Source organism: Grus americana, chromosome 12 (genome assembly GCF_028858705.1).
Source record: "Grus americana isolate bGruAme1 chromosome 12, bGruAme1.mat, whole genome shotgun sequence".
NCBI lineage: Eukaryota > Metazoa > Chordata > Aves > Gruiformes > Gruidae > Grus > Grus americana.
Genome location: NC_072863.1, coordinates 2,888,111 through 2,914,291, shown reverse-complemented (window position 1 = coordinate 2,914,291; position 26,181 = coordinate 2,888,111). Strand labels below are relative to the sequence as shown.

The following is a 26,181-nucleotide window of genomic DNA, read 5'->3' as shown; positions in this document are numbered from 1 at the left end:
ACTCACAGTACTGACAAAACAAAAAGTGTATTAGTAAAATGAAAGATGAAAAGGATCTCAGGAGAGATCATTGTAGGTATGGCCATTAAAAAGAGGTATTAATTTAAGCAAACCTTGAATAGTTTTAATTCAGAAGAAACAACCTTGTCAATAGATACAGAGACAGATATGAGAGACTGGCTGCTTCATCTTCAGCATGGCATACTTCAAAATAAGTTATTGCAAACTGCTTTCCAAAATACTGTTGTAATTTTGTTAGATGCCTAATATAGAAATATGTTAGAAAAAGTTAGGGGGAAAAAGTATATTTGTTTGGTAGCTATGTTCCGTATATTGTTTTAAAAAAAGTAGTAAATATACAAGCAAATTAAGCTCACACCATGAACATGTTGACCCACAGGTGACTATTTTGCCTTCTAGCAGAAAAACCCATCATGCTTGGCTTGCTAGCTTTTGCAGGAACTGCAGAGAGAGAAATTTTCTAATCTTTATTTCTCCTTAAATGCTACCACAGCACAGTGCCTAATTTCACTAGCTGAATGCCTGTGAATTAACAGTACTTTTAATTACTTTAAGATGCAATCTATATTTGAGCATGCTTTTCATTTTACATTCATTTTTCTTCCATTCATTATCAAAGTCTTTCTTCCCACTAGACTGTTTATATTTTAATTTGTGTGGGTTTTAAAAGCATACTGACTCTAACACTATCCTAATGAAATTAAATTTACTTGCATAGATTTGAACAGCAACCCATGGTGACCTCAAAAGTACTCCTTTTTCTTCTTTCCAGTATATTTTACTGTCTATCAAAGAATTTTTTTCCCCTAGGCTCTGCTACTTCTTCGGAGTCAGCCAATTCCTTTGTGCAACTAGTCCTCCAATGCATATCCAGATTAGTATTTCAGCTGTAATAAAATTACAGTCCAAATCCTAAATGGCCTGCACTTTTTAGTCCATAGCTGTTATTTAGGTCACTTCAAATAAATAATCACAGAGCAGCTTCTGACCACACTACTAAGAAAGGACTTTGATCCTTTCTGGATAGGATTCCCCCCCTACCCCCCCAGCCATCATTCCCAATTTTCTTCTTAATTAAAACACTATGCAAAAATGTCTCTCTAAAATGGTCAAAGAATCAAAGCTGAAAGTATGGCTCACCTATGACTTTTCCTTTCATAGCACATAAATTCAACCCTGAGCAATACCAAGAAAGTGCCAGTACTGTCCCTCCTACAGTGAAAGATACTGTCACTTTTTGCACTTCAATGTTACCCTTTCAAAACCCAGATTATTCTAACATTTAAAAACATTTAATTTTTAAGGTAAAATACATATACTTCTATATCACCATATTGCCACTGCTCTTATGCATGGGTGTACCAAATACTTTTATTTTTCCCTGTTTATGTTTCTTACGTCTCCTCCTTTCCTACTGCAGTTCTTCCAGTGTAGAATCTTTTCTAGGTAGGATTCTCATATGTAATGCCTAGTTAAATAAAGCTCTGAATTCAGCTTTCTTTCAAAAGAAAAATTATGATCTGGGATTGTACATATCAGGAACATCACTTCTGATTTTATTCAGAAATCATATGATGGTTTGAATCAAATAACCAATATTAGGGGGTTTTTTCCATGCTTATTTCTGAAAAGTGGATATAAATGATATCGGGGGTAAATGCGTAGTAGTAAACCTTCCCTGCCTTTAATAATTTGCATTTGACAGTTTAGTTACTAGGTGGTTTAGGACAGGGAAGAAAAGACACAGGAGGTACCTCCTTTATTTTTTGTTTCCTCTTGCACTTAGAACCCTCGTTATGGGTCAGCATTTAGTTATGTATTGCTGTGTAATGGTTTGCATCACTATGATAGAAGCAGAGGCGTTGCTCTGATGTGTAACCCCATCCACCCACTCCTCCCCACCCCCCAAAAGCCAGTGGGCTGATGGCCAGGCCCTTAGGGAGCGCATATGGAAAATATGGCATCGCCACATGCGCTTTCAGTGTGTTCCAAGAGCTTGAGCTCAGGCAGTCAAGTTTCTCTTGGTTTCCTGAAGCAACATAGCGGTTCTGCAGCTAAACTCATGACCAATGTGCAGCTGAATTCCTGATGCATCACTGAGCCTAAGCTTACCTGAGAGACTTGTACAGTACATTGGAGATGCTTCTGTTTAAAGCGTTACACAACCCATCTAGCTAAGATGGAGCGGAACATCCTGCTAATACTGCCTGGAAGAAATAGGTCATGTAACTTGGACACTGTCAATTGCCAAACAGAAATCAATTAAGAAATCCACGTACAGGGAAGAAAAAAAAAAATCAATGCTCATTGACATGGCCCAGTGAGGGGATGATATGCAGAGTACAAAGTAGTACTGACATATATTGATGTAAACAGGAATGCAGCTATCTGTGATCCAGCTAGGAAGAACACACAGTGTGCATAGTGCTGTGGACACTGCCAGCATGGGACTGGGAACACCTCCCATGCTGAATGGTGCAAATGGAGGCAGAGAGGGAGAGAGCTATCGCTCCTGCTGTTGCCACCCCTCCACACATGGAATTTTAGACCAGATTGTTGGAATTGATGTTTCCCTTCAATTCTTTTCATAAAAATCTTTGAAAAAAATTTTTCAAGTATATGTATATATGAATCTACAAATATACTTTGCACTCTATGTACGCTATCCATATATACAAACAGACACACAATGCGTTAATATATTGACATCTTACCGACTGGGGCTGTATTCTAGCTGCCCAGAAGCTGTATTAAGTTTGCTTATAATGTAACACTGGAAATTAGGGGTAAAATGACACGTTCCTTAAGACATTCTGATTCAAACGATTTCTTATGTGTCAGTTCCTGTTTAGAGGCATAAGCAAAACACAGATACCCCTTTTATTTTAAATTATTTTTTAACTAAGATCTTTCATCTGTTTTTTTTAGACTAGTCTAAAAATCCATTTCAGTGATGAACTCCAATTCAATTTTCACTGATGACTTAACCAGCAGCCAGGTTTTTAGCGTAATAATCTATTAATGTTTCAAGATTTAACACAGAATAAGAATACAACTGTAACATTTTAGAGGTGTATTGCATGTGTTCATAAAGGCAGCATCAGATCTCCTACCATTCAATTATTGTCATTATTTAAAAGAATTAAGAGAAATTCTTCATGATGCTTTTTAGTTAGTTTAAAATTCTCATAAATTATTACAGATTAAAATAGATATTATACTTAGTCTTGTAAAACTTTATCTTGTGGTCCTTGCTCAGTAAGAAGCTGCAAGAATTGAAGAATGCGTTGTGCACAGCAGCAAGGCAGAAATGTCAGAAGCAAGAGAATATCCCCAAGAGCAGAGCCGCAGGCAGCAGACTCACTCAGCAGAAAGCACATGAAATGGGCAGGGAGATAAAAGTTTAGAAGCAGGGGGAAAAAAAAAAAGCAAAAAAAACATTTTAGAGAGAGTGAGAAAGGAAGGGTAAGGGCTTAAAGGCAGGAGGCTAAATAAATCATACCAGGAGCCGGAAAATCCCCATCCTGCTTTAAAAGAAAAAAATAAGGTCATGAGATGGCACAGTAAGAGAAGAGCTGCACTACTGACCAGCAGCAGGGCCAGCATTTAAGAGGTACAGTTTCTTTGTTTTAAAAAGAAAAAAAAAAAATCAACAAGGGTCCACCTAATGGGCACACTTGACGGTAGGATGTTCTTTTCCAGAGGGAACTTCCTGGGTCTGCTCTTTCTGACTAGTGCCAGGGCATAGCACTACATTGTTCTTAGGTAACACACCATAACGTTGTGGGGTATTTTGGTTCCTTTTTATGCGGAAAATGACATTTCAGAGGAAAAACTCTTGAATTCGATTTTAAATGGTTCCAAAACACAAAATTTTGTTGGGTCACACAGTATGCACGGGTTTAAAGGTATAGCTGCATCAAGGCATATAACATATATGTTATTTAGTTTGTAAGAGTAGATCTCAAGCAACATTAAGGGTATTTTGTAATCAGAGGTACTTGCAAGAAGCATATGCATAATCAAAAGGTACTTCATACTGCTTTTTTCTTAGATCAAGAGCATTCTATCCCACTTGTTTTCTATTTTACTGCTAAGTGCCAGTTTCCCTGTTGGAGACAATTCATCTTATCAAAACCTCACAGGATAACCTAGTTTCTGCAAAAGCAGAACTCCTGATAAAAAGCAGAATACTGGGACTATCATGTAATCTACCTACATCATTTTACTATTTTATCATTTTGTATTTTCAATATCCTTTCACCTGTTCACCTACACACAGTTATTTTTTTCTTTAGAATTAAGTTAATACATTGCATTTTATTAGCTGGTAGGAACTAAATAACAGAAGAAAAAAAATTTCTGATGTCAAATGCTTTATTAAGAGGTTAACTGAATTAATAGCCTGTTATATGAAAAACCAGTGTTCTTCCAAATTTGGATGCTTGCAGGTTGCTAAAAGCCCAGAACTTTGACACACATGTCTGTACTTTATCTAAAGTCAATTTTATCATCCCAATCTTGTCTTTAAGCTCATTTTAAACAATCTTCCAGTCTAATTAGCATTACCTTCTGGCTCCTTAGTACCATCCTTTTGAATGCTGGCATGGTTAAAACACTCAGGTCTACTTGGTTTAGTATAGTGTGGCAAATGTCCGTTAAATACGAGGGCATATGGCATATAATTACAGAAACATATGGATGCCAGTAGTGATAGTCAACAGTATTTGACTGCAAGACCAAGAAAGTTGGAGAAAGAGCAATAAAAGCCCATCATTCATAATCATAAAATGGATATATATAGTTTCTTTACAGCTGAAAGAAGCCTGTACATGTCTGTCCTTCAATGAAGCAAAGCCACCGTGTCTGTACAAGCTGTAGAGTGCGGTCTACGTTATTTTAGCTTCAGATTGGAAGTGTATAAACCCAGATCATTAAGATGAGCAATGCAAGAAATCACTTACCAACGCACATAGCAGATCAACTGCTTCCAGTATCAGTTCTTGGTGGCCAATGCGAGTGACTCCCAGTTCCTCAAGCTCTTGATGAGTGATGTGTAGCAGCTGTTCACCATTGATCTTTTCTCTTTCAAAATTTTTGATGTATTGTTGGAGGCAATCATCAAGGCCTATTTAAAAAAGCCAACAGCGCATATTCAGAGAACGAAGACAAACAATCAGAATTCTGTAATTCACAAATATAGGGATTTTTTGGGAATACAAGTAAAATTCCTTGTTCGGATCTATTATGGAAAATGTGCAAGAAAATTATAATTTGCATAGCATAGCACATAGTACTAAAGAGAAAAGTTTATATTACTGACATTATTTTCAACATTCTTATGATTTTCTGGAGACCTAAAAAAATTCAGCTTCAATAATATTTCATCTACTAAGAGTAAGTATAACACTTTGACTCTCAATTATTTGTCCTGCAGTGAAGCAAGTAAACCCAAGATCCCTAAAAAGTACTGATATCCAGAAACCACTGAAATAACCAACTTGCACATTTAAGGAAGATAGAGCTTTGAAATATCATAATTTCTGCTTGCAGCCTTCTATGAAATACACTGGAAGTTACCAGTATGGTTAAATTAATGAGAAATTAAGAAAAAAACCTAAAAAACTAAGAAAACACAATGTATATAAAAAAAAGGAAAGCAATAGGCATATGAACAATATTGTTCTCATTTGTTTGTTTAAAAGTTCTTACATATGCAATCTAAACAGGAATAAAGCAAAGGTTAATATTGTCTTCATTTCCTGGATTATTAATGTAAGGAAACAGATAATTCTATCATGTAACTTAGTTTCTTTTTAAAGAGAAATTTGTAGTTATTTTAACATCTTTTGAACCACAAAAGTCCTTTTAAGTAACCAGATGATACAGTTTGGCAATGATGAACAGAAATATCTTCCTATAAATTAGTACCAGAACACTAAACGAATTAAACAAGAGAATGGAGGAAGTTCACCAAAAACATATATTACTATCTATTACTCCATTTATAAGCATACCTCCTTAGATAATATTAAGCGATTTAATTCAATTGAATTAGAACTCCATCTCTGGACACTAAGAATTCCAGGAGGACTTGGTCAGAATAACCAAACCACCTGCTGGGAAGCGAAAGCTTGTGGAAGCTGAAGTCAGAAAATGTGAAGTTTAAAACTATCCTGTAGTCAAAAATAGGTGATATTGTTCATGTCAGTCTATTCTCAGGTTTTTAAACAGAGTATCTGACAAAGATCTGACACCTTATATTTGGCATGCTGAATTTTACCCCATTAAGACTCAATTAAGCCAGAATAATTCAGTTCAGACACAAGGACTGGGACTACACAAGAAATAAAATAAAACAATGTATTTGTCTTCTGTTCCATAAATACAAGGGGATATATTGCAGTTTCCTTCAATTAACTTATCTTTCAAAATTACTCAATTATTTACTCTGTAAACTTAGGACTAAAAGTCCTAAATTACATTACAGTGTTCATTTATCATTTACCAAGTAACATACATAGCTCTATAGTCACTTATACATATATCCCATAAAAGTTAGATTAGTGATATAAAATGTCATACTTTATGGTGTTATTCATAAGTATGAGGTAGTTTGAATTTTGTTTTTTGGGTTTTTTTGTGGGGTTTGTTTGTTTGTTTGGTGTGGGTTGGTGTTTTTTTCCCCCTTCTTTTCACTTTTTTTTTTTTAAAAAAAGCTCAAATCAGAAGTCTGTAACGAATACCTAAGCCTTTTCTCTGTTCAGGAATGGTCTGCAAACAGGAGACTATCTCTGCATCTGTTCATGGCTTTAAATGATTTAATGAATGATTTTATGTAAGTATATTTCAGTTTGGATTGGTTGAAAACTGGTCACTGCAAGTTCTGCATTTCATATTTAACATTTGAAATTCAGAGCCATTACACATTTCTGTTCCCTCCTTGCTCAAGAACAATTCTTAGAAACATTTTCAGAGCAAATTTCCAAACCCACGTGTGCCAGATTTGCTTTTAATGCACATTTGTTAAAACTCAGAAAAAGTCACCAATGAGTGAAACTGATATCAGAAATTAAATTATTTTCAACAAAAGTGAAGCAAATTGATTTAAAAATTTAGTAGCAGAGGCCACAAATAAGCATTTGTAGTGTTCAGAAAGATTTAGAAAATACCAAATGAATGTGACATCCTATGAAAACTGTTTAGCCAGATGTAGTAAATGTGCCTTTGTGCCAGAGAGAATGTATGACAGAAGAGCAAAATGGGAAATTTGTATTATTCATACTGCTCTGTAATAGCTCCCCAGGACATCTTTAGAAGGCGTTTACTTAATGGTGCAAACAGCATGGCAGTTGACAACAGAATACAGAAATATATCATTAAAGGGACCAGGCTGTCGCATAGCATGACAGCATCTAACAAATACACACAAAAAAAAGAATTTGTCCATCGCGCTCTGCTTTTCTCTCTCTCTCTAGGAGCTTGGTGTTGTATTGCATTATTCCTTTTCCTGCAATGTAAAGCGTTGTGCTTGAGAAGTCTGAGGTGTTACAAAGCAAGAGTTTAGCCATTAGTAGTTTCATTTTTTATTATCATGGCTATAATTGTTTTTAGCATGAAAATATCAAAGATGCAATTAGGAAGAGTACAGAATGAGATTATTTTGACTCACCAAACCAAATGGAATATTTATTTCCTCAAGCCACTTAGGCCTCATTAGCGCTCTTTATGCAATTTTCTCAATATAATTTCTGTTTACAGATAAAACTTGAATTAGTTAAGATTCATAACCACAAAGTAGTAAGGGACATTAGCTCTGTTTTATATGTAAGTAAATAAAATTAAACCACTATTCCCAAGTTACACAGTGTCAAAGTTAGGCAAGAGACACAGAGGCTTGCCATTCTGTTTCTGCACATTCTTACTTTTTTTGGGTACAGTTTGTAACGAAACGATATATCCTTCATAGTGCAATAAATTAATTCAAGGAATTAATAATAATAAACAAGTATGGTTTATTTTAAAGCTGAGATTTAACATCTATGGTGAGAAATCTGCTATATTGTCTCTTTCCATTTTTAATTCAAAGAAAGCTTATTCCACCCACACAGACGAGGAAAACTTTTTCCTCTGCTCTTTGAATACAGAAATAAACAAACACCTCTGATATGTTGACTGAAAACTATGATTTTGCAAATAAGAGATGCAGTAAATTGCTTAAATCAAGGAAACATGAAAAAGAAAGGAGGCAGAAAAAGGGAGAAAGGGCAGGAAAAGAAAAGCCAGTTAGCTTTAAAATGTTTATTTTCTGAACTGCACAATTAAGAAAGAAAAGGAATCATTAAAACAACAAACCAATAAGTTAAAAAAACTTCTCTGTAGAGCTAGCTAAAATCCGATTTAAGTATTAACTTGGAGCCAACATTACAAGAGATGCTACATATTGTGGGAAATAAGACTCACTGAAATTCAAATGAATCTTTTCATTGATGTCAAACATCACGTTTGTTTTACGTTAAAAGCACAAACATAGTTGCCACGTTACATAAAGATCCATCCCTTTCTCTCTGGCATTGGACAGAGATACTGAGAAAAGTGACTATAAAAATAAATGAAGGAAAAGCACAGGTGGTTGCCTTCTATGCAGAAAGTCAAATTATGCAGACAGGGCAGCTTTCACAGGGGAGAGATGTGGTGACGATGACTTTGTCAAGTGCGAGCCATCACAAAAGAAAAGTAATTTCTCAGTTAAAAAGTCTGTCATTTCCAGTTTTTCATAAATCTCTCCATAAACTACATTTATTTGCTTCTCCTTTTTCATATATTTCAATGTACTTTTGTTACTTATTTTAAATTGTGCTGGTTTTGTAATCTATCCTAAAAATTCCTGACCAAATGGATAGGTTTGTTCCTACTACATCATTATTCCCAGAGGAAAACAGACAGCAGCTGGCTAGAACAGCAGAACAGTGGCTGTGAAATGGAGAGGTTACGGGGAGGGCAGACAGGAAAGGTCCCTGCCAGTTCAGCTTGTCACAAACATGACTGCTCTCACAAGGCGATTCTTCTGACAGAGGAGAGTATACGAAATGATATGCTCCATTATAAAAACGCAACATTGCTCATTCTGCTTTTAGGGTCTAGGATGAGAGAGAAGGAAAACAGCTCAGTGGAAATGCATTTACTGCTCCTGACTTCTGCAGCTTCGCATCGATGCGAGGAAGCGTGAGAGTCCGCTCATAGCCAGTTTGGCAAAGAAGTCAAACCCGCTTTGATTAAAGGTCTGAGAAAGTATTCAATGTTTTTCCTAATTAAAATAATTTTTTAAATAAAAAGTACATAGCAGAATACTAAAGTCACAATTGCACAATTGCTCACATACAACAGCAGTTTGAGGTATAGATACAAGCGTCAGTGGAATCTGAGTCTAAAGGACAAAACCCAGAAGTCAATGGAATGATGTCGGTCTGTTCAGAAGCATTACACTTTGGTCTGCCAAGAGCAAGTTGGTATTCCTATTAATGTCTCTCATTTGACTAATAAAAGCTATACAACAATCATATCTCTGTTGTTGCAGAAACTGACTTGCAAAAAAATCAATAAATCAAAGTGAAATGGGGACAAAATCAATTTTCAAATGTCATTGTGGTAGATGTTGGAGGAAATCCACTAAAGCTGCTGTGTCCTTCAGTGAAGATAAATGCAAATGGTGACGACGCTTGTTTGTGAGGGCAGATATCTTTTATAATATGAGCACAGCGCACAACAGGAACACGCCTGCACCAGCATCTCAGGAGCATGAACTGAGTTGCAAGCCACCAGGGTCATCTGATAATTCAAAAGAAAACTGATTGTACTGAAACTAGCTCTGGGTGACAAGGATAAAAAAAAAGAAAAAATAAAAGGACAGAAACACTGCAGAGGGAGCAGAAGAGGTAAAAGACAACCAGAAACTGTGTGCCCTTGGAGAGGAAGACTGCTGAAGTAGTTTTGGAACCATAAGGAAAAAAGGTTGTTTGATTCCTGCTGGTTTTTGCAAGTGACCTTGCACACAACCTTCCAAAGAAGCAGGACTGCACCTGAGACGCCTCGCCCGATTCCACCAATGGCTTCTTCTCCTAGGCAAAGTCCAGAAAATTAGCTATTCACTATTAGCAAAAAAGGAAACTACTATCTGTGCTGGAAATTATCTAATTAATTGGGGAAGGCAACACAAACTTCCGCTCCTGTCACAGCCTTCAGTTTACATATGCAGATTTGCTTAAATATAGCCAGCGTCTAACAGCATCTACAGGCTCAGTCCAAAGCAGTAGTTGTTACAGAGAGAAAAAATGTTGGGGTTTTATTTAAAAACAAGTGGCATTTTCTGTATAAAGCAATATTTAGCAGCTAGCTAGAAAGATCTGGAAGAAATGGACTGGTTGGCTAACGGAGAGAAGTAGGTGGAGAATGCATGCCTTTTCCTAAATGTAATTTTATCGAATACACACATCAATTCCTGGGTGTTCTTGATCAAAAACCCCTTTGATTTATTACATTCGGCTTAGGCACAGCGGATCTTTTCCAATTCTTATATAACTTGTAACAACGAAAAATCATCAGGTGGGTATTTTTTGTCAGTGACGTTAAAAGCTTTTTAAGAATTATTCAGTCCAAATAAAGAAAAGACATAATCCTCAGGACCGTGTTCATACTAAGCTGACTCTCAAATATCAGCTGTTTGTTCTTAAGCCCTTTCAGGAGGGGGAAAAAAAAAAACCTGTTTGGAGTGCCTGGAGAAAAGGATCTTCATATCCCAGAGACAAAGGGGCTGTGTTTGACACCACCAAGCTTGGAGCATTTCAGACCTAAACTTTCCTTAAGTTTAGAGTTTATTTACAAACTAGTCTCAGGCAATATTTTGCATCTTTAATCCTACTTGTTACAAACCTAATCTACAGCAGTAGAATAGCTAATTACAAAATGTCATACAAAAACTACATTAAAAAAATCACAAGTCATCGCATGAATGTGCCAACACACAAATAGGAGGGAATTAAGATTATTCTGAAAAAAAAATAATCCCTTGATTCTGGCATTATCTGACCTTTAAATGCTTGACTGTGCAAGTATGTGTTTAAATGTTGCTTCCCAGATGTGTTTCCTCTGTGTCACTATAATACTCACACAGATACAGATGGATGTTTTAGATGCAAATACAGGCAGACTTCTGTTACTTGAATTTACAGATCCATCATCTGCGTGAACAGGAACTAGAGCGGGATGAGCGCTCTGAATGAATGTTTCCCAGATACCAAGTGACACCAGAAATGTTGACTTCCATTCCAGGCTTCAAAGTGGATCGAACTTTGCTGAACAAACTCTTTCCACTTGCCTCTGACCTTTGGCTAAGACTGTGCGTGCCCACAAGCTACTTCTCCTGCTCCTATTCCCCCATCCTGACAGAGCCAGGCTCCACATCTGCCTGTCACAGCCCTCTGCGGACACGCTTGGGTGTCAGCATCCAGCCGGCACTGCTGGGCTCTGGTCCCACCAGACGGAATCTCCCAGGATTGGTTGGACATTCAGAGGGCTCCCTTCTCCTCAGTCTCTCCCATCCTCATCCTTGAGCTACATTCCACGTGCCAGCCAATGTCACTGACTCAATAGTCCCAGCATCCTCCTAATTCTTATCATAAAACTCTCAGGTTTTTCCCCCCCTAGCAAAACCCTGTATATCTTCAACTTCTTCCACTTACTGTCAACTTCCACTTCCAGATGTCACATTTTTTCTCCTTCCACACTGTCAAAATCTTATATTTTCTATGGGTGATTTAGGCAGCTTCCTCTGCTCCGTACCAGCAGGGAAGCAGCGTTATGAGAGCACAAGCTGGAGGGAGATGGAAGCTTCTGACCTCGGTTCCTCTTCTCTTCCCAGAACAGGTCAGAGCTTCACTCGCAACAGCAGATCTCTTCAGTGAGAAGTGCCTTTTGTAAAAGGGACATAATGCTCAAAAAATTAAAAAAAGTCTGCTGCAAGTTCCTAAGCATGTGAATACCCTTTCCCCCCCCCCCCCCCCGCCCCGAAGTGCCTTCCTCTGTAATTAAGGGCAAACATCACAGCCACTCCACCGAGAATACGTCTGAAACACAAACCATCCTCCCAAGTTCTATCCCACGTCCAAAACCAATGGGAATACTTCGCCATCACTGTAACTTAACTACATTTCCGCCCCGCCCTCCCCGAGCATGGCCAAAGCAATGAGCTTTCTCATAACCTCAGTGTCTATAACTACAAACTCTTTTTGGCTGCATTTTTCCAAGATAACTATATTATCAAGACAAAAGTTGTGCTGAAATTAACATTTTAAGAGTTTGGAGCATCTGAGAAGGTTTTGCAAGGGGATGTGTCAGGCAATATTAATAACAAATGAACAAACTGCTGCACTTATCAAATTTGATTTAATGATATGCTGTCACCCTTAAATTGACATTCTCATACATGAATTAAATGACTTTATATAGTTCTGCCTTCATTACCTATGACTGAATAATAGGAAGTGAAGACATTCTAACTTCTTCCTCACAAACTGACAGGTGTTGTTGAGCTGTGGTATTATCACGGAAGTAATAAAAAGTGTTTTCAAGTTCACTGGAATTAGACCTAACCTTAAAGATGTTTCTGGAAGAAAAGTGTCACACTAAGAGAATGTATCACATTCAGACACAAGAGCATGCTCCCTGCTGTCACAATGCACAACAATCTTAGCCAAGATATGTCACTGATGAATTTCCCATTAAAGTGATAAGACACAGAAGCATCTTTATTAGCTCCCTGTGCTAATAAAAATTTAAGTCTTTCCTTAGCCTCATTAATTTTCTCCTTGATAAAGATATAACAGCCTCCAGCAGTGTGGCTGAAGAATGACCTAGAAGTGCTAGCAAGCCTCTGAAAGCCAGCACGCTCCTACCTCCCATTTATTTGATGATACGCTTCCACGTTCCAGTGTGACTAAGACTAAGCTGAGAACCCTTGGACGCTGGATCTGCCACGTTACATTTAAGATAAATGCTTTGGCCAAATGCAAGGCAAGTACTTCTCTCTATTTCCTGCACTGGACTGCTATAACACATTGCTTTTTCAAGACAGAGTTTGATGAGAATCTCTTCTGACAGAAGCGCCGGTTCCAACTAAGAGCAGTACCCTTGTACATCCTGTTCCTCGTGCTTTGTACGACTCTGTGTGCGGCTGCATAGTGTATTGGGTCAGAAGCTGCTCTCTGTTAACTTCACTCCTTTTTGTTACCAGCTATTTTTAAATGGCGCAAACAAAGTGGAATACACCAGTGGAGGAAGGAGCAGATGCTTGAGCTGGCACCGCTGCCAACATACCTGCTTTTCAAGCTATACCATAAGAAAGCCACATTTGGTAATTCTTTACTTTGTTTTCCCTTTTATTTGCTAGGATGGCAAATGGATCACCATCCCAGCCATTGTTCCAGACATACAGAAATTCATATTGACATTTTAAAAAGTGTTTGGAATTAGCTAAAAAGACAATATAAAATTGACAAGGCAAAAATTAGAAGAATCTTCAGCTACTGTTATGATTTATACTCAAACAAAAATGCAGAACCAGCATAATTAAATCTCGAATCTCTTTACCCAGTCATGAAAGAGCAAATATCTCTGTATTGGAACAATCCTGGTGATGACTGAACACCTCTAGGATCAGCAATAAGAGAAGAAATAACATCTACCCTGCATGCACGAGGGGTGGTGGTGCTTAGAAGTGGAGAATTGATGTGATCAGGTTTTGTATGCCTCCTTTTTGCAATAAGCACCAAAGGTTTTCTTCTCATCCCCCCAGATGAGATGGCAGTGGTGGAAGTGATTCAGGGTGCCCGCTCCAGTTCTCTATTTCCAAGGTGGTGTTTTTGCTGTAACCATTAACCTGCTGCCAAAGATGAGGGGGAAAGAAACTAATTACAAAACCAAAAAAACCCAAAAGCCACCAACAAAAAAGGAACCATTCTTAGGTGGAAAGAAAAATATTAGGAAATCAAGTATCACTTCCTTCACTACTGCCTAAGCACACTGAGGTGAATTTTCAGACCCCTGTTGTCTCGGTTTTAGAAAGATCCGAAATTCTAATAAGGAATGAACGGCATTAACTGTGCTCTCATGTACAAGGACTGATCTTAAAAGCAAAAGTACTAGAACAAATAAATATAACTGAAAGCTCCTTTCTCCAGCTTCCGAGGATTTATCCACTTTGCACTCCCTACCGGAAAGTCTTAATCACAGATTGACCTTCAAAAATCTGGTTTGATATCATACAAAACCAAACCAAACTATCACGACAAACAAGTTTTTGTACAAAGTAATGCAGAGATATGCCCCACTTGTCCCTGTCTTAAATGCAAAGAAAAAAATACCAAAGAGAGATAACAAGTCTGTTGAGCTAAGCAATCGAGAGAAAAAGTAACTTGTCAGACAAAATTCATATAATCGTAAGGCAGACATTTAAAGTTAGGTGAAACGAATCCTGCCCTGAAAGTATCTCTGATGAGCTTGCAGTAGGGCTCTATGCTAAATTTAGTTCATAATCACGTTCAAAAACATCCTGGCATAGTGTCACAGATGCTTCAGAAGAGTGGCTTCCCCAACCAAAGCACATACAAAGAAACTGAAATTTTCTGAGGTGTATATATGGCTGCAAAGTGTTCTCAACAAAGTGAACCTGTAACAGAATAGCCAGAATCCCCAGACAGTGTTCTCTGTCAGCAAGCGCTAACACTTGCAAAGCTGAGGGGTGATAAGAGAACTGACATAGAAAAATCAAACAAAAAGTGCTACAGATGTTTCAGTGCCAAAATATGTTAATTCTTGTTTCAACTTTACTGACGTATTTTACTAAAAATCCTAGATAGGAAGAGAACAGCCCAATCCAGAGCAGGCATTTATAGTGAAGAGCACAAACATAAAAGATTTCTGCTCAACACAATTTCTTCAGCAACTATGAGACTACAACCTAATTCACAAGTAATAGTTTAAATACCTGCAAGATACAAATTCTTGAAGTAGGAGGTGGGCTTGGCAACTCCTCACACAGTTCTTCACACAGTTGCTGAAAAATCACTGGGAAGCTGCTTTCAGAAGTAAAGAAAAGGCTAGGATTCGATTTTTTTTTTTTTCAGGGATATTCAAAAGATTGTTTTGGTAGCATTCCTTGGTCAACTACTTGGCAAGAGTTGTGGATCAGCTGATCTGGGGCTTCACCCACATCTCTCATCCCTTTTTCTTCAAGGAAGCACAGAGGATGTAACAAGCAGCACCGCAGCTCTTGATTAGGTTGTCCTGTTGACTCTACAAATCTGGATGATCTTAAATTAGGTTCTTTACTTAAGCAGTTTGGAGGAATTAGCTTTAGCAATCAGTGATTAGCTGAGTTAAAAGTCAGGAATTGTTGATTAATAGTCAAGAAATTCTCCAGATAAGAATTAATATTTTTATCAATACAAACTGTGTGAAACTAGCGAAACTATGCAAATGGGAAGAAATCACAAAAGAAAGAAATGACACTGTAAATCCTGCTGAAGGAAAGAGAAAAGCTTCTTTCTTACATTTACCCATTTTTATTCTACCTATCTGTTATGTGACGATGCCAGACAAAGTTATCATTGTTGTTGTTGAACAGAAATAGAGCTAGAAATTTTTATTCACTACCACTTTTCATGTAGTATAAGACAGATTAAGTCTCTGGCTTCAACTACATGATGAAAAATATTACTACATCTTAAATCACTATTATTTTGTGTTTTAATTCTGAATTCTAAATGTTTTGCTATTTGATCTGGCCATAGCTTATCCAAGATTAAATACTTCATAGAAGTAACATTAAACTGGCAAGAATTTTATCTAAAGAAATATATAGCCAAAAGTCCGTGAATAAAATATGATTACAACTCAATGTATAAGAAAATTTTAATCTGCCCAGCAAGCAATAAAGTTATCGGTAATTCAGTACAAAAAAGTAAAATCAAGTGATTACAAAACATTTCAAAACCGTAGGATACCACTCACTCATATGTTTGAGACTTTACTTTTTAATACACTTAAGATGATTAAATCTTTCACATAGCAGCATGCGAAAAAGGGACATAGGGCAGGACTAGTGCCTGAAATTTAAATCTCTCTACAAGGAAGCACCAAACTGGCTGTACTACAGAGTTCCCATCTAGGCCTGAACACTGTTGCAGCAATGGAGCCCACTACTGCCAAAGGATCACACGGGAGAACTAAAACAGTTCTCAGACCATTCCTAGCTATTTTTCTGTTCTTCAGAAGTGAACAGTTGAAGCTGTTTTCTCAAGATATCAGACAAGGAGTAAGAGATACGCAATAGTAATGCACCAGTAATAAGAGCTGTCCATAATACCTCTAAATAGAGCTGCTGGTGAAAAGGTAAACGTATTAACTCACTAACAACACAGACCCAACAACCTGGAGCAATGCTATATTAACTGAGCCGGATAAATTAATTCTTCAATGTCAGCAAAAGCAGCACAATATGAAATAAGGTTTCTGGGGATATTCCTCACGGCCTCTCAGGGAGCAGGCTGCTGCACTGCTCTAGCAGCCATTCCCTAGTAAAGTTTCAAAACAGGAAAGTCTCTTCTGGTTGACTCTGTTTTATTTTTCATATATGCCAGAGAACTAAACATGGAAAGACATTAGAGGTCTGTCAGCTCCTCAAGTCACACTTAGGATGTGCTTTGCTCCTGTCACCACGCTTTCCTACTACACCTTTACAGCAGTCACAGGCAGGAGGCTGCAACAGACAGATGCACTTTAGATGTTGTCTTCTGGTCTCTGAGCATAACCCTGAAATAACATGGCTGGGAACCTCAGGCAGGACCAAGTTATGCAAAGAGCAGCACAGAAACAATAAGTTACCAGGAAAAGTGAGCATACAAATAAAGAACTACAGGTTTCTAAAATAAACTAGCTGTGAGAAGAAAAAAGCAGGGAAGTAAGATTGAGATAATCCAAAAAGGTCAGAAGAGTGAACTAGATGTGACTCATTTACAAAATATTTTGTCTCTAAATCATTATGTGATTAGCTTTTTCTAAATTGTCATTTATCTGAACTTCTGGAAATGACATAAAAACCAACTTCATTTCTTGGGATATTACTAATTGTCAGTGAAAATGCATTGTGTCACCTGTCGCTGCTATTGTTTTTTCCTGCAACATCACTTGGTAAATTAGTAGGCAAATCTGGCTGTTCCAATCTCTCTCAGCAAATATGGAAAAAGCTCAGTGCATCCTGGATCCTACTTTTATATATTAGTAAAAGCAAAAAGGAAACTTGAAAAGCTTTAACGTGAATGTTACAAAACCTAAATTCTAAAGGAAACGTTGCCATTTATAACAAAGGAATTTAGCCTGCAACTAATGATTAAGTGCTTACATTTAACATAAGGCTATAGGAGAGGCATTGCAGGCTCAGAAAAGTGCTGGATGAGCAGGGCTGCGTGGAGGAGTTCGTTACACAACTGGCCCGTGGCACAGTCAAAAGAGCAGGCAAAGAGCAAGTGTAACTTGGTTGCTAATTCTACAGACCACAGCAAAATTTCAGGCTGCTTCATCACTAAGAGGATTTAGCAAAGAGAGAGTCACAATTTGCTGCTTCGCTCTCTGGAAATGGAAGCCCAGTACACCTGCGTTAAGACGATTGTACAGGTAAAGGGTGGCAACTTCCATCTCCACTCTCGCCAGAAGTATAGATGCATTTTTATGGCATAAGAGGATTTGATCAGTAGTTTTAGTTACTGTTGGACTGTAATGGTATGCTTTTCCAGATGACACCCAACTGTGGCTCAGTATGGATCTAAAAAACAAACCACCCCACTCCCCAAACCCCCAAGACCAGCAGAAACCATTCTTACCAGCTGAACCGTTAAGTCCAAAAAGCAAAACAAGTACATGGAGAGAATTAGGGAAATTGATTCAGTCGTGTGACATAATTTCAGGTTGCATTATTTACACTGCACTACTTTAGGAAAAAAAACCCATGATCTTAATTTTTTATCTTTTAAAAACTAAATGCCAAGTGCACTATTTCCCTGAAGCAAGCACAAACTATTGATAATTTTCAGTTTGAAAAAGCATGTAATTATTTTACGTATTTTACACTTAAGGTATAGTATGATTCTTGCTTTTAAATGCTTTAAAGATACCTACTTTAAATAAGACATCTGTCACCCTATCCCTCCCTAATTCATGGTCTCTGTGATTAAGAATTTAAAGAGTTGTTTAAAGAAACAAAAAAGGTGTAATTCTGATCTCAAACACAGTACATGTTTTAAGATTGAATTTGGATTTTTCCTTTACTATGCTTGTGTCAGATAACAAGTTACATTCTCAAACGTAGTTTAAGTAACTTGAAAACGTCAATTGACAGTGCTATTCACAGTGTTTCTTTCCCCTAAAGATGTATAAATAGGACTGGAAAAATTCAATTATGATGACCTTTAGTACACATCTAACGATGCTGTTTGCTCACTACGACCAATTTGCAAAGCGGAACTTAAACAAATCAGGTACCTGCAAACATGCTAAAAATGATTTATAAAAATTGAACGTCCTTGACTTACTTCAGTAAGGACAGGATGAAAAATTAGTATTTCCTCTAGAGGGCTTCAGGGTCTGTAGTATTTCACAAGTCATCTAAGTTACATTGCACGAAGTGACTGCACTACTAAGAGTCAGAAAGGCTTGTTGCTATTCTGATTGCTCCCGCTTTGGGGAAAACAAACAAAAAAAAATCACGATTAGTTAAGTGCAGAGATAACACTCCAATGATCCTATCATGGCTAGTGTTTCACTTTCCAATACCACTATAAGAAACCAAAAAATGAGAGGGGGACTAGTTATATGATTATTTTTAGTAGACATGCTGAAGTTAATAAATTTTCACTTTATGTTTTCTTGGAATATTGCTCCCTATGGAGAACCAGTCCTTTCTTTAAAGGCTACACTAATATTAAATTTAGAATTTAAAAAGACATTCCAAAGCAATGCATATATGAAACTCATACTGAATAAATTATTCTATTTTTTCTCTAAGCCTGTATTGTGATAATCTTGCTAATCAAGTTCCTGATTCAAAGAATTTATACATTAATTGAAAATTTAACTGAAGTTTGCAACTTCAAATTTAATTACCTTACTGTCTCAATTTTTCCACATCTGACACCAGAAATCCTAGCCCTGATCAGCCAAGATACTGTTTTTGTGCTGTATTCTGTGTTTCTCTATTCTTTTGCAAAACTTGTACTTTATATGTTGACCTTACTACTTAGCCACTATGTTATTCACTACCTCTCAGCAGCTCTTACTTTTCAAGTGTCTGATGTGTCAGCTATACTTCTAAAGATGATATATTTCTTATCTTTTCAGATATAAAAATGTAACTAAAGTTGCAGTTCCATCATAGGCTTAAGCCAATTTCAGACCATGCTGCTGCCGAAAGAGGCAACAGCATTTCCTCCCCCCTCCTCTTATATTGGCATTAGTAATTTTATGGCAGCGCAGCCTGTTTCAGCAAACTGAAGGTGAAGCATGCAGAAGGCAAAGGGAAGCTCAGCCTTTTCTGTCAACAGCTTGTGAAACAACTTAGATTTCCAAATTCAGCAGCTAAAGCAGTCACTTCTCTGCCTCTTGCCGCTTGCTCCTACCTCCAAATGTCTTTGTGGCTGCATGTTGAGCTGAACTGGGGAACTGATCCATCTGAACAATAGCCCAGAAAAAAATAAAAGAAAAAAGGTTATCATTTGGCAGGTGAATGTTCTCCAACCTGGTTTACAATATGGGCACAGAAACCAGAGCAAAGGTTCCCAGGAGACAGGGCAAGGAGGAATTGCAGAGGCACAGAAGGCACGGAGGTAGAAGCAAGTGGGTGGAGCAACAACCATTCAAACCAGCACTGCCATGAAGAAAGTTGTCTGATTGACTACATCCATAAAAAAGCTTGAAAAGGAAAGATTGTTCTGATGTACAAGCCTGCTACAACTTACTACAGCAAAATTTTTAAAATGTATTACAAACACAGAGCACAACAAACAAGCCCTTTTCCAGCAGGCACAATTTGTTTTAGTCCCAATTGTCTCTGGTGGTCCTTTTTGTATAAAAAGGATGAAGGAAAAGAGAAGGAATCTGAAGACTATGTCAGTAAAAGTGTAAGACGGTAGAAAGTTAATTTCGGTAAGTTGCATTAGGAATTAAGAAATTGTCACTTAAATCCTTGACAATTACAGGAAATCTTAAGATGTATCTTATGTTTAATTTCATAACTGAAACAGCAGTCAGACTGTATAACTCACCAAATCAAGCACATTTGCTTTTAAAATAGAAATCTAGACCTATCTCCATTTTGATGTTTGTCAGATAATTGTAATCTGTGAAGACTGTAGTACTAAAATTCCCACTAAAAAAATCCCCTCCTCCAAAAAAAAGATTACTGGGAACACAGCTATGTGAAAAATATTTTTTTTTTTTTTATGAATTCTGGCCTGATCTTGAGGGTCCTATTCTTGGTACCACTCATTATTTAATATAGGAAGCACTACAGTGATGATTTGTGTGAGTGTGGCCTTGATCCAACAAAGACCTTAAGTGCCTGCCTTGCTTCCCTGTATATTGCTAAATCCTCCAATTGATTTGCACAGGAATATTCACATGATTCAAATCAAACTTAAGTGCATTGCTGGAGTAGAGCCAGAGTGCACTGAACATTGCAAGACTGCGCCCACGATGGCCAAAGTTTTGGAGATGGTCCCATTCAATTTCACAGATCAAAATTCACGTCTCTGTGGAAGGACATCACACAGAAAATTTATACCTCACTTAAAGCTTCCTCCTCCATTTTGTAAAACCCTCTACAAGAATTAATGTCTCCCATGATACTGGTATACATGTATGCTAGTTTCCTCAGAAAAAGATGCATTTTAGTAGCATATTTACACTTTCCAGTACTTACAATTGCACCGCTTGATGGCTCTTCCACTCTAGGATAGTCAGTGACATGACTTAACACCTACTCGTGAAGAGATTATATTCCTTTCAATATCAGGAGGTTGTTGGTTCCAGAAAGAGATAACCACTAAACAAAATTTCTCACTGTCTCATCATCTATATGTTATCTTCCTCTGTCACAGCCTTTTAATACTACTTTGGGAAATTTATTATAAAACCCTTTTAAATTGTACATAAATATTGGTTTAATCAAGAAAATACTATACAATCTTACGGACTCGAAGTCACAGGTTTTCAGTTGACCAAGGAAAAAAAATCAGAACATGGGAAACATGAGAACACTGGTCACATTCAACAAAGTGAAGATACTGATCACAAGAAGATGATGAGAAAAAAACTTCCCCTGACTGATGGGTTGGGTGAGTTCTGAAGAACTACAGCCAGCGAGGAGCCAAGAGCAGCTGAAGTGTCCTGTTTTGCACTTTTCAGTGCTTTACCAAGGGACATGAGCGTGAAATACACAGCTGAAAGTACTATTTCCATTTTCCCTAGACAAGTCTGCTTGCAAGGTCAGGTTGGTACGTACACTGTGGCTGGATTGAAACGAAAGAGATTTGGCTCTATGTATGGAAAGACAAAATGTGAAAACAAAGCTTCTTTCTCAAGGACCGAAGGAAAAAAAATCCTTGGAGACCAGAGTGATAACTGATGGTACATAAATGAATGTTCTCTTCATCAGTTTTAATAATAAACACATTCAAACCTTCAAAAAGCAGTTGCTCAGCTACAGCCACCTCTCCTTCTAGAGCCAGAAGGACACCATTTTATAAGTACCAGTGGCTGTTGCCACCAAACAGCTGTATAAGTAGCACTAGAGGCATTTGGAATGTGAAGTTCTAGCACAAAACTGTGACAAAAACGCACACACAAAGAACAAAACCAATCTTCTAGCTTCAGTCTTAGAGCATCGGTAAATGTTATCACCTCAGGGTCACCAGTGTTTTGTGTATCAACAGAGATACGGAGTACACTGAGCTATACATTGATATTTTAGATGAGGACTGAACATGCCATATGGATATTGCTAGGGCAAAAAGATGATCCATTTCTAGCTGTCGAAGACACACAGGTATGCAAATCCTAACAGATGTGAACTTATACTCATGCTACTCACTCAAAGACAGAAAAATAGAGTATCTGTTCACTGCGCTGGCCAAAAAAAGTGTCCCACAATACTGATACATTTTCAATAGCTCTTTTAGATCTGGTAGATTTGTTGAAGTAGTCAACCACATGTTTGAACAAAACAATCCAGTGGTGTAGCTTATCAGGGGACAAGTTAAGGCTTCCCCCCCTGCCTTTTCCCAGCTATAAATGCCTAATCAAACCCTAAATTTTGTTGAAATGATCTTGTAAGGACTATCTTTATGGTACTGAAGTTCTATTAAAGACTTTTTTAATAAAGGGCATGATAACTCTAGGCTGAAAACAACTTGCCATGAGTTTATTTTGCATATTGGGAATTTTTCATGTTTTACTCTGAAACAGGTTGTTACATCTTGCTACTACAAACTTGGCAGTTGTGCTGTATTTTGGATATACTGTGAACACATTTTGATTTGATTCTGGCAGGCTCCCAGTTAAGCTGAATTACAATGAATGCCAACACATTACAATTTCTTTCAGTAAACACAAGTCACAGTTTCTTAGGCAAACGGCCATATGCCATGTTCTCACACTATTCATTTTTAGCCCAAAGAGCTGAATTTAGCCATTGCTTATGAAGAAAAAAGTCAATGGAACTCCTGTACTTAAAAGCTGAATTTGTCTCGGTGTCAGAGAAAGATCTGTGTGCAACTGCTCTGTACAGCTATACTAGCTGGGGAAAGGTAATACCATTTTCGAGGACTAGAAACAGAGGCGACACCAGGAAGGTGACAGCTCCCATTATTTCTATTTTTCCTCTGTGTTTACTTGAGCTGGGGGATTGAACATTGGCTTCTATGGTCATGCACATTTCAAAGCTACTCCAAACCATCAGTTGCTGGTACATGGACATATCTAAGCATGCCAGTTTGATGAGTGTTTAAGAAAATTCCCTTTGAGAATACAGAAATTTCTTTTAGAGACAATCTTAGAATTTTAGTTAAAAATGCATGAAGATGAACCAAGCTAAGTAGGGATACGTCCAGAATTCAGAGCTCAGTTAAGGATCTCATTTCTCAAAATGAGTATATAAGTGACATGAAATTCCAGCCACCTAAATATGCAGCGCCATAAGCTTCTTAGAAAGCTGTTTCTGTTCAAAGTCTAATATCGATCAAAATATTCCCAATACTTCATTTCTTCAAGACAGTTCTGACAAAACTCTTCTGATAAGTCAGTGACAGGTAGAGGCACTGTGAGTGGATAACTCTTTTGTTAATCTTTTGAAACCCAGCAGAAATGACAACTCCCTTTGAAGCCTGTCCAACAGACAAGACACAATGGGAAAGCTCAAATTCACCTAAAGAAAAAAAAAAAGGAAAAAATTTCTAGACTGGAATGCACTTCCACAGTTACAATCACCTTCTTGCTGAAAAAGGTGGTGGTGCTGGTCTCCAGCTCTCACCTGCACACTCTGATCCCCTCTCTTGCATCCACACTCACAATCGCTAAGCTGTGCGGTGAGTTGTAAGACCTCATCATCGCGAGTGAGAATAAGAATTTTAACCCTGTTAAAGGAGGATATTACCAGGACAGTGACAGAACTATCGCTATTTGTGGCAGCACAGTGTTAGATCAGCTTAAACTGCCAGGGAGCCTGCACCACTGGGTGCCTGATGCACAGCTGCTAAATTTGCAGCCTACTTTCCAGAGATACTCCAAGGTTAGTGCTGGCTTCTTAGCATACAAATCCTCAAGGAGCACAGATATATAAACCTAAAATATGTATTATTACTATACATATTATTATATGTATTATTAATAATGCCTTATCCTTATGTAGCACTTTTGGTAGCAAAGCTCAGAGGTCATTATAATGCCCTATTTCACAGGTAGAAAACTGAACCAAAGAGATGTAAAGCAATTTTCATTTTCAAGAGCAGTGGGAGAACGAGAAAGAGACCCCATGTCTTTTCACATGCATGGGCTTAATTGACTGGGAAAAATTAGAATCTTCTCTAGCCAGAAGTAAGAGGGAACAAATACACTACCTAAGCCTTCACTAAAATCTACATGGTCTTTGAGAGAATAAAGGAAAATTTATGACAGACACTTTGCCCTTTGGTTTTTGAAAATAATTCTTAAATATTTGCAATAAGCACTGTTCAAGCCACATATTCCTCTAATGCATTTTAGTTCACAAGTGTTCATAATCAAAATAAATTCAACCAAGTATTGTAAATGAGACATGGAAAATTACATCCACTTGGTCTACCACATCTTTATCACATTCTTCATGCCAAAAAATTCAAATGACTACATATTATGTATTCACACAGTCTGTTGCTTGCTCTTTAACTCTACTTGTTTTCCCACACATCTCTTGTTCATTTTGCAAATGCTATCTTAACATCCTTGTCTTTTTTGTTTTAGTCCTCTCTACTCCCATTTCTTAATCTCAGTACCTCTGTTTGTAGACCAACCTTCTCTTGTTTATTCCATTTGCATCCTGCAATATCAGCTCTAACGCCTGTTTCCTAACCTGCAATTTCTGTTACCATTTCTACTAATGCGCAGCTGAGTGGCTGCTGAGAGCACAGTAATGATGCAGACATATTACAATTTGCAGCCAATCCCTTTTTGCAGTCCACTCTATTCGCTTCTAAACAATTTTAATTCCACTCTGCAAGTACGTGGCATTCCCATTTGTCTCCCTGCAAAACAGCATGCCAATGCTATGTCAAAATTCATCCCTCAAAAGTTTTAACAAGTTAATAAACCAAAAATAATACATGCTATATTTCTACTAAATTTAGTTGTGCTTTAGCATGAAAATTTTCTCAGACCTTGGTTTCCAATTCTTTTAACCCAAAGTGTTCTCAATCCTCCTACAACCAGTTCTCTTACTGCAGTAAATCTGCAGGACTCTGTATCTCTGCATGGTTTCAATCTCTGATCCCTGGATGGGTCAATAGAAGAGTCAGCTTCCAACTGCAGCAAAAAATGTTTGAGAAATTTCAGGAGGAAGCACAACTATGACCTCTCAAAAATATATGAAGCATTTCACCATTGTTTCCATAACTGAAAACCAAAATGGACTGCAATGGGAGCAAACTAGTCTCTATCTCATTGCAGTAAGTTGAACAGATATAAGCTGCTTCTTCAGTTATAGTGCCTTCTTAACCATGCACCTTGACGAGAGACAGCTCATTTTCAAATTGCTACACTCACCGCTAGTGCAAGTTCAGTCTTTTCAGCAGTGCAAGCAAGCACGTGATGGTTGATGTGAAAGGTCACTGTAATGTGTATAAGAGCATCAGACCTCAGCTGAAAAGCTCTTCATTCCATGTTTGTCTTCTAGGACGATTTGCAAGATTTCACCCTGCTCACCTCACAGGCACCAAATGGTAAAAATGTGAGCAAGGGCTGCTTAGAACTTTGTAAACCAACTTTCTTTGTATGCTGCTGGGTTTGCTGCTATACCTTGAACTTAAAAGGTAGAAACTAATTCCCTCAAATTTACCCTTATCTCCCAGTTTCATTTTGTGAAGTTTAGTTATCTCACACACCCACAAATACCTTTTCTCTTTCATTCTTGCTCTCATTATCCTTTAATTATTCTATCCTTTTTGATCTTAAGCACTCTTTGCTTCTCTCTCTCTTGAAAAAGATCAAGTCTCTCTGGAAATCCACCTCCAAACTATAGCTCCTCCACCACTTTACCTTCCAAGTCTCATGACATATTTGCTCTTCTTCCTGCCCACGTTTCCTTTCTGCTGGCTTTTTTAAATTGGCTTCTCTCACATTCCATCAAAACTGCTGTCTTTCATTTTCATAGTTGTAGCAGGCAGTCTGCTCATGAAACACATTAACAAAAACTTAAAAGACTGTCAATAAAAAGCCTGAAATATCATCTGAACAGAACTGTATGAGTTTGAGAACTAGACCACTAGAAATTGAATGAAATGCAGCGATACAACAGGTCATGCCAAC

At 37.6% G+C, this 26,181-nt stretch overlaps 1 protein-coding gene across 1 annotated transcript in view; it reads right to left on the bottom strand.

Moving 5' to 3' along the window:
* The window catches only part of LOC129211951 (connector enhancer of kinase suppressor of ras 2-like), a 209,535-nt gene that overhangs the window by 133,563 nt on the left and 49,791 nt on the right, over window positions 1-26,181 (bottom strand). The window contains exon 2 of the mRNA XM_054839775.1: window positions 4,986-5,149. Within this exon, the coding sequence (XP_054695750.1) occupies window positions 4,986-5,149 (164 nt within the window). The remainder of the gene's footprint in view (window positions 1-4,985; window positions 5,150-26,181) is intronic.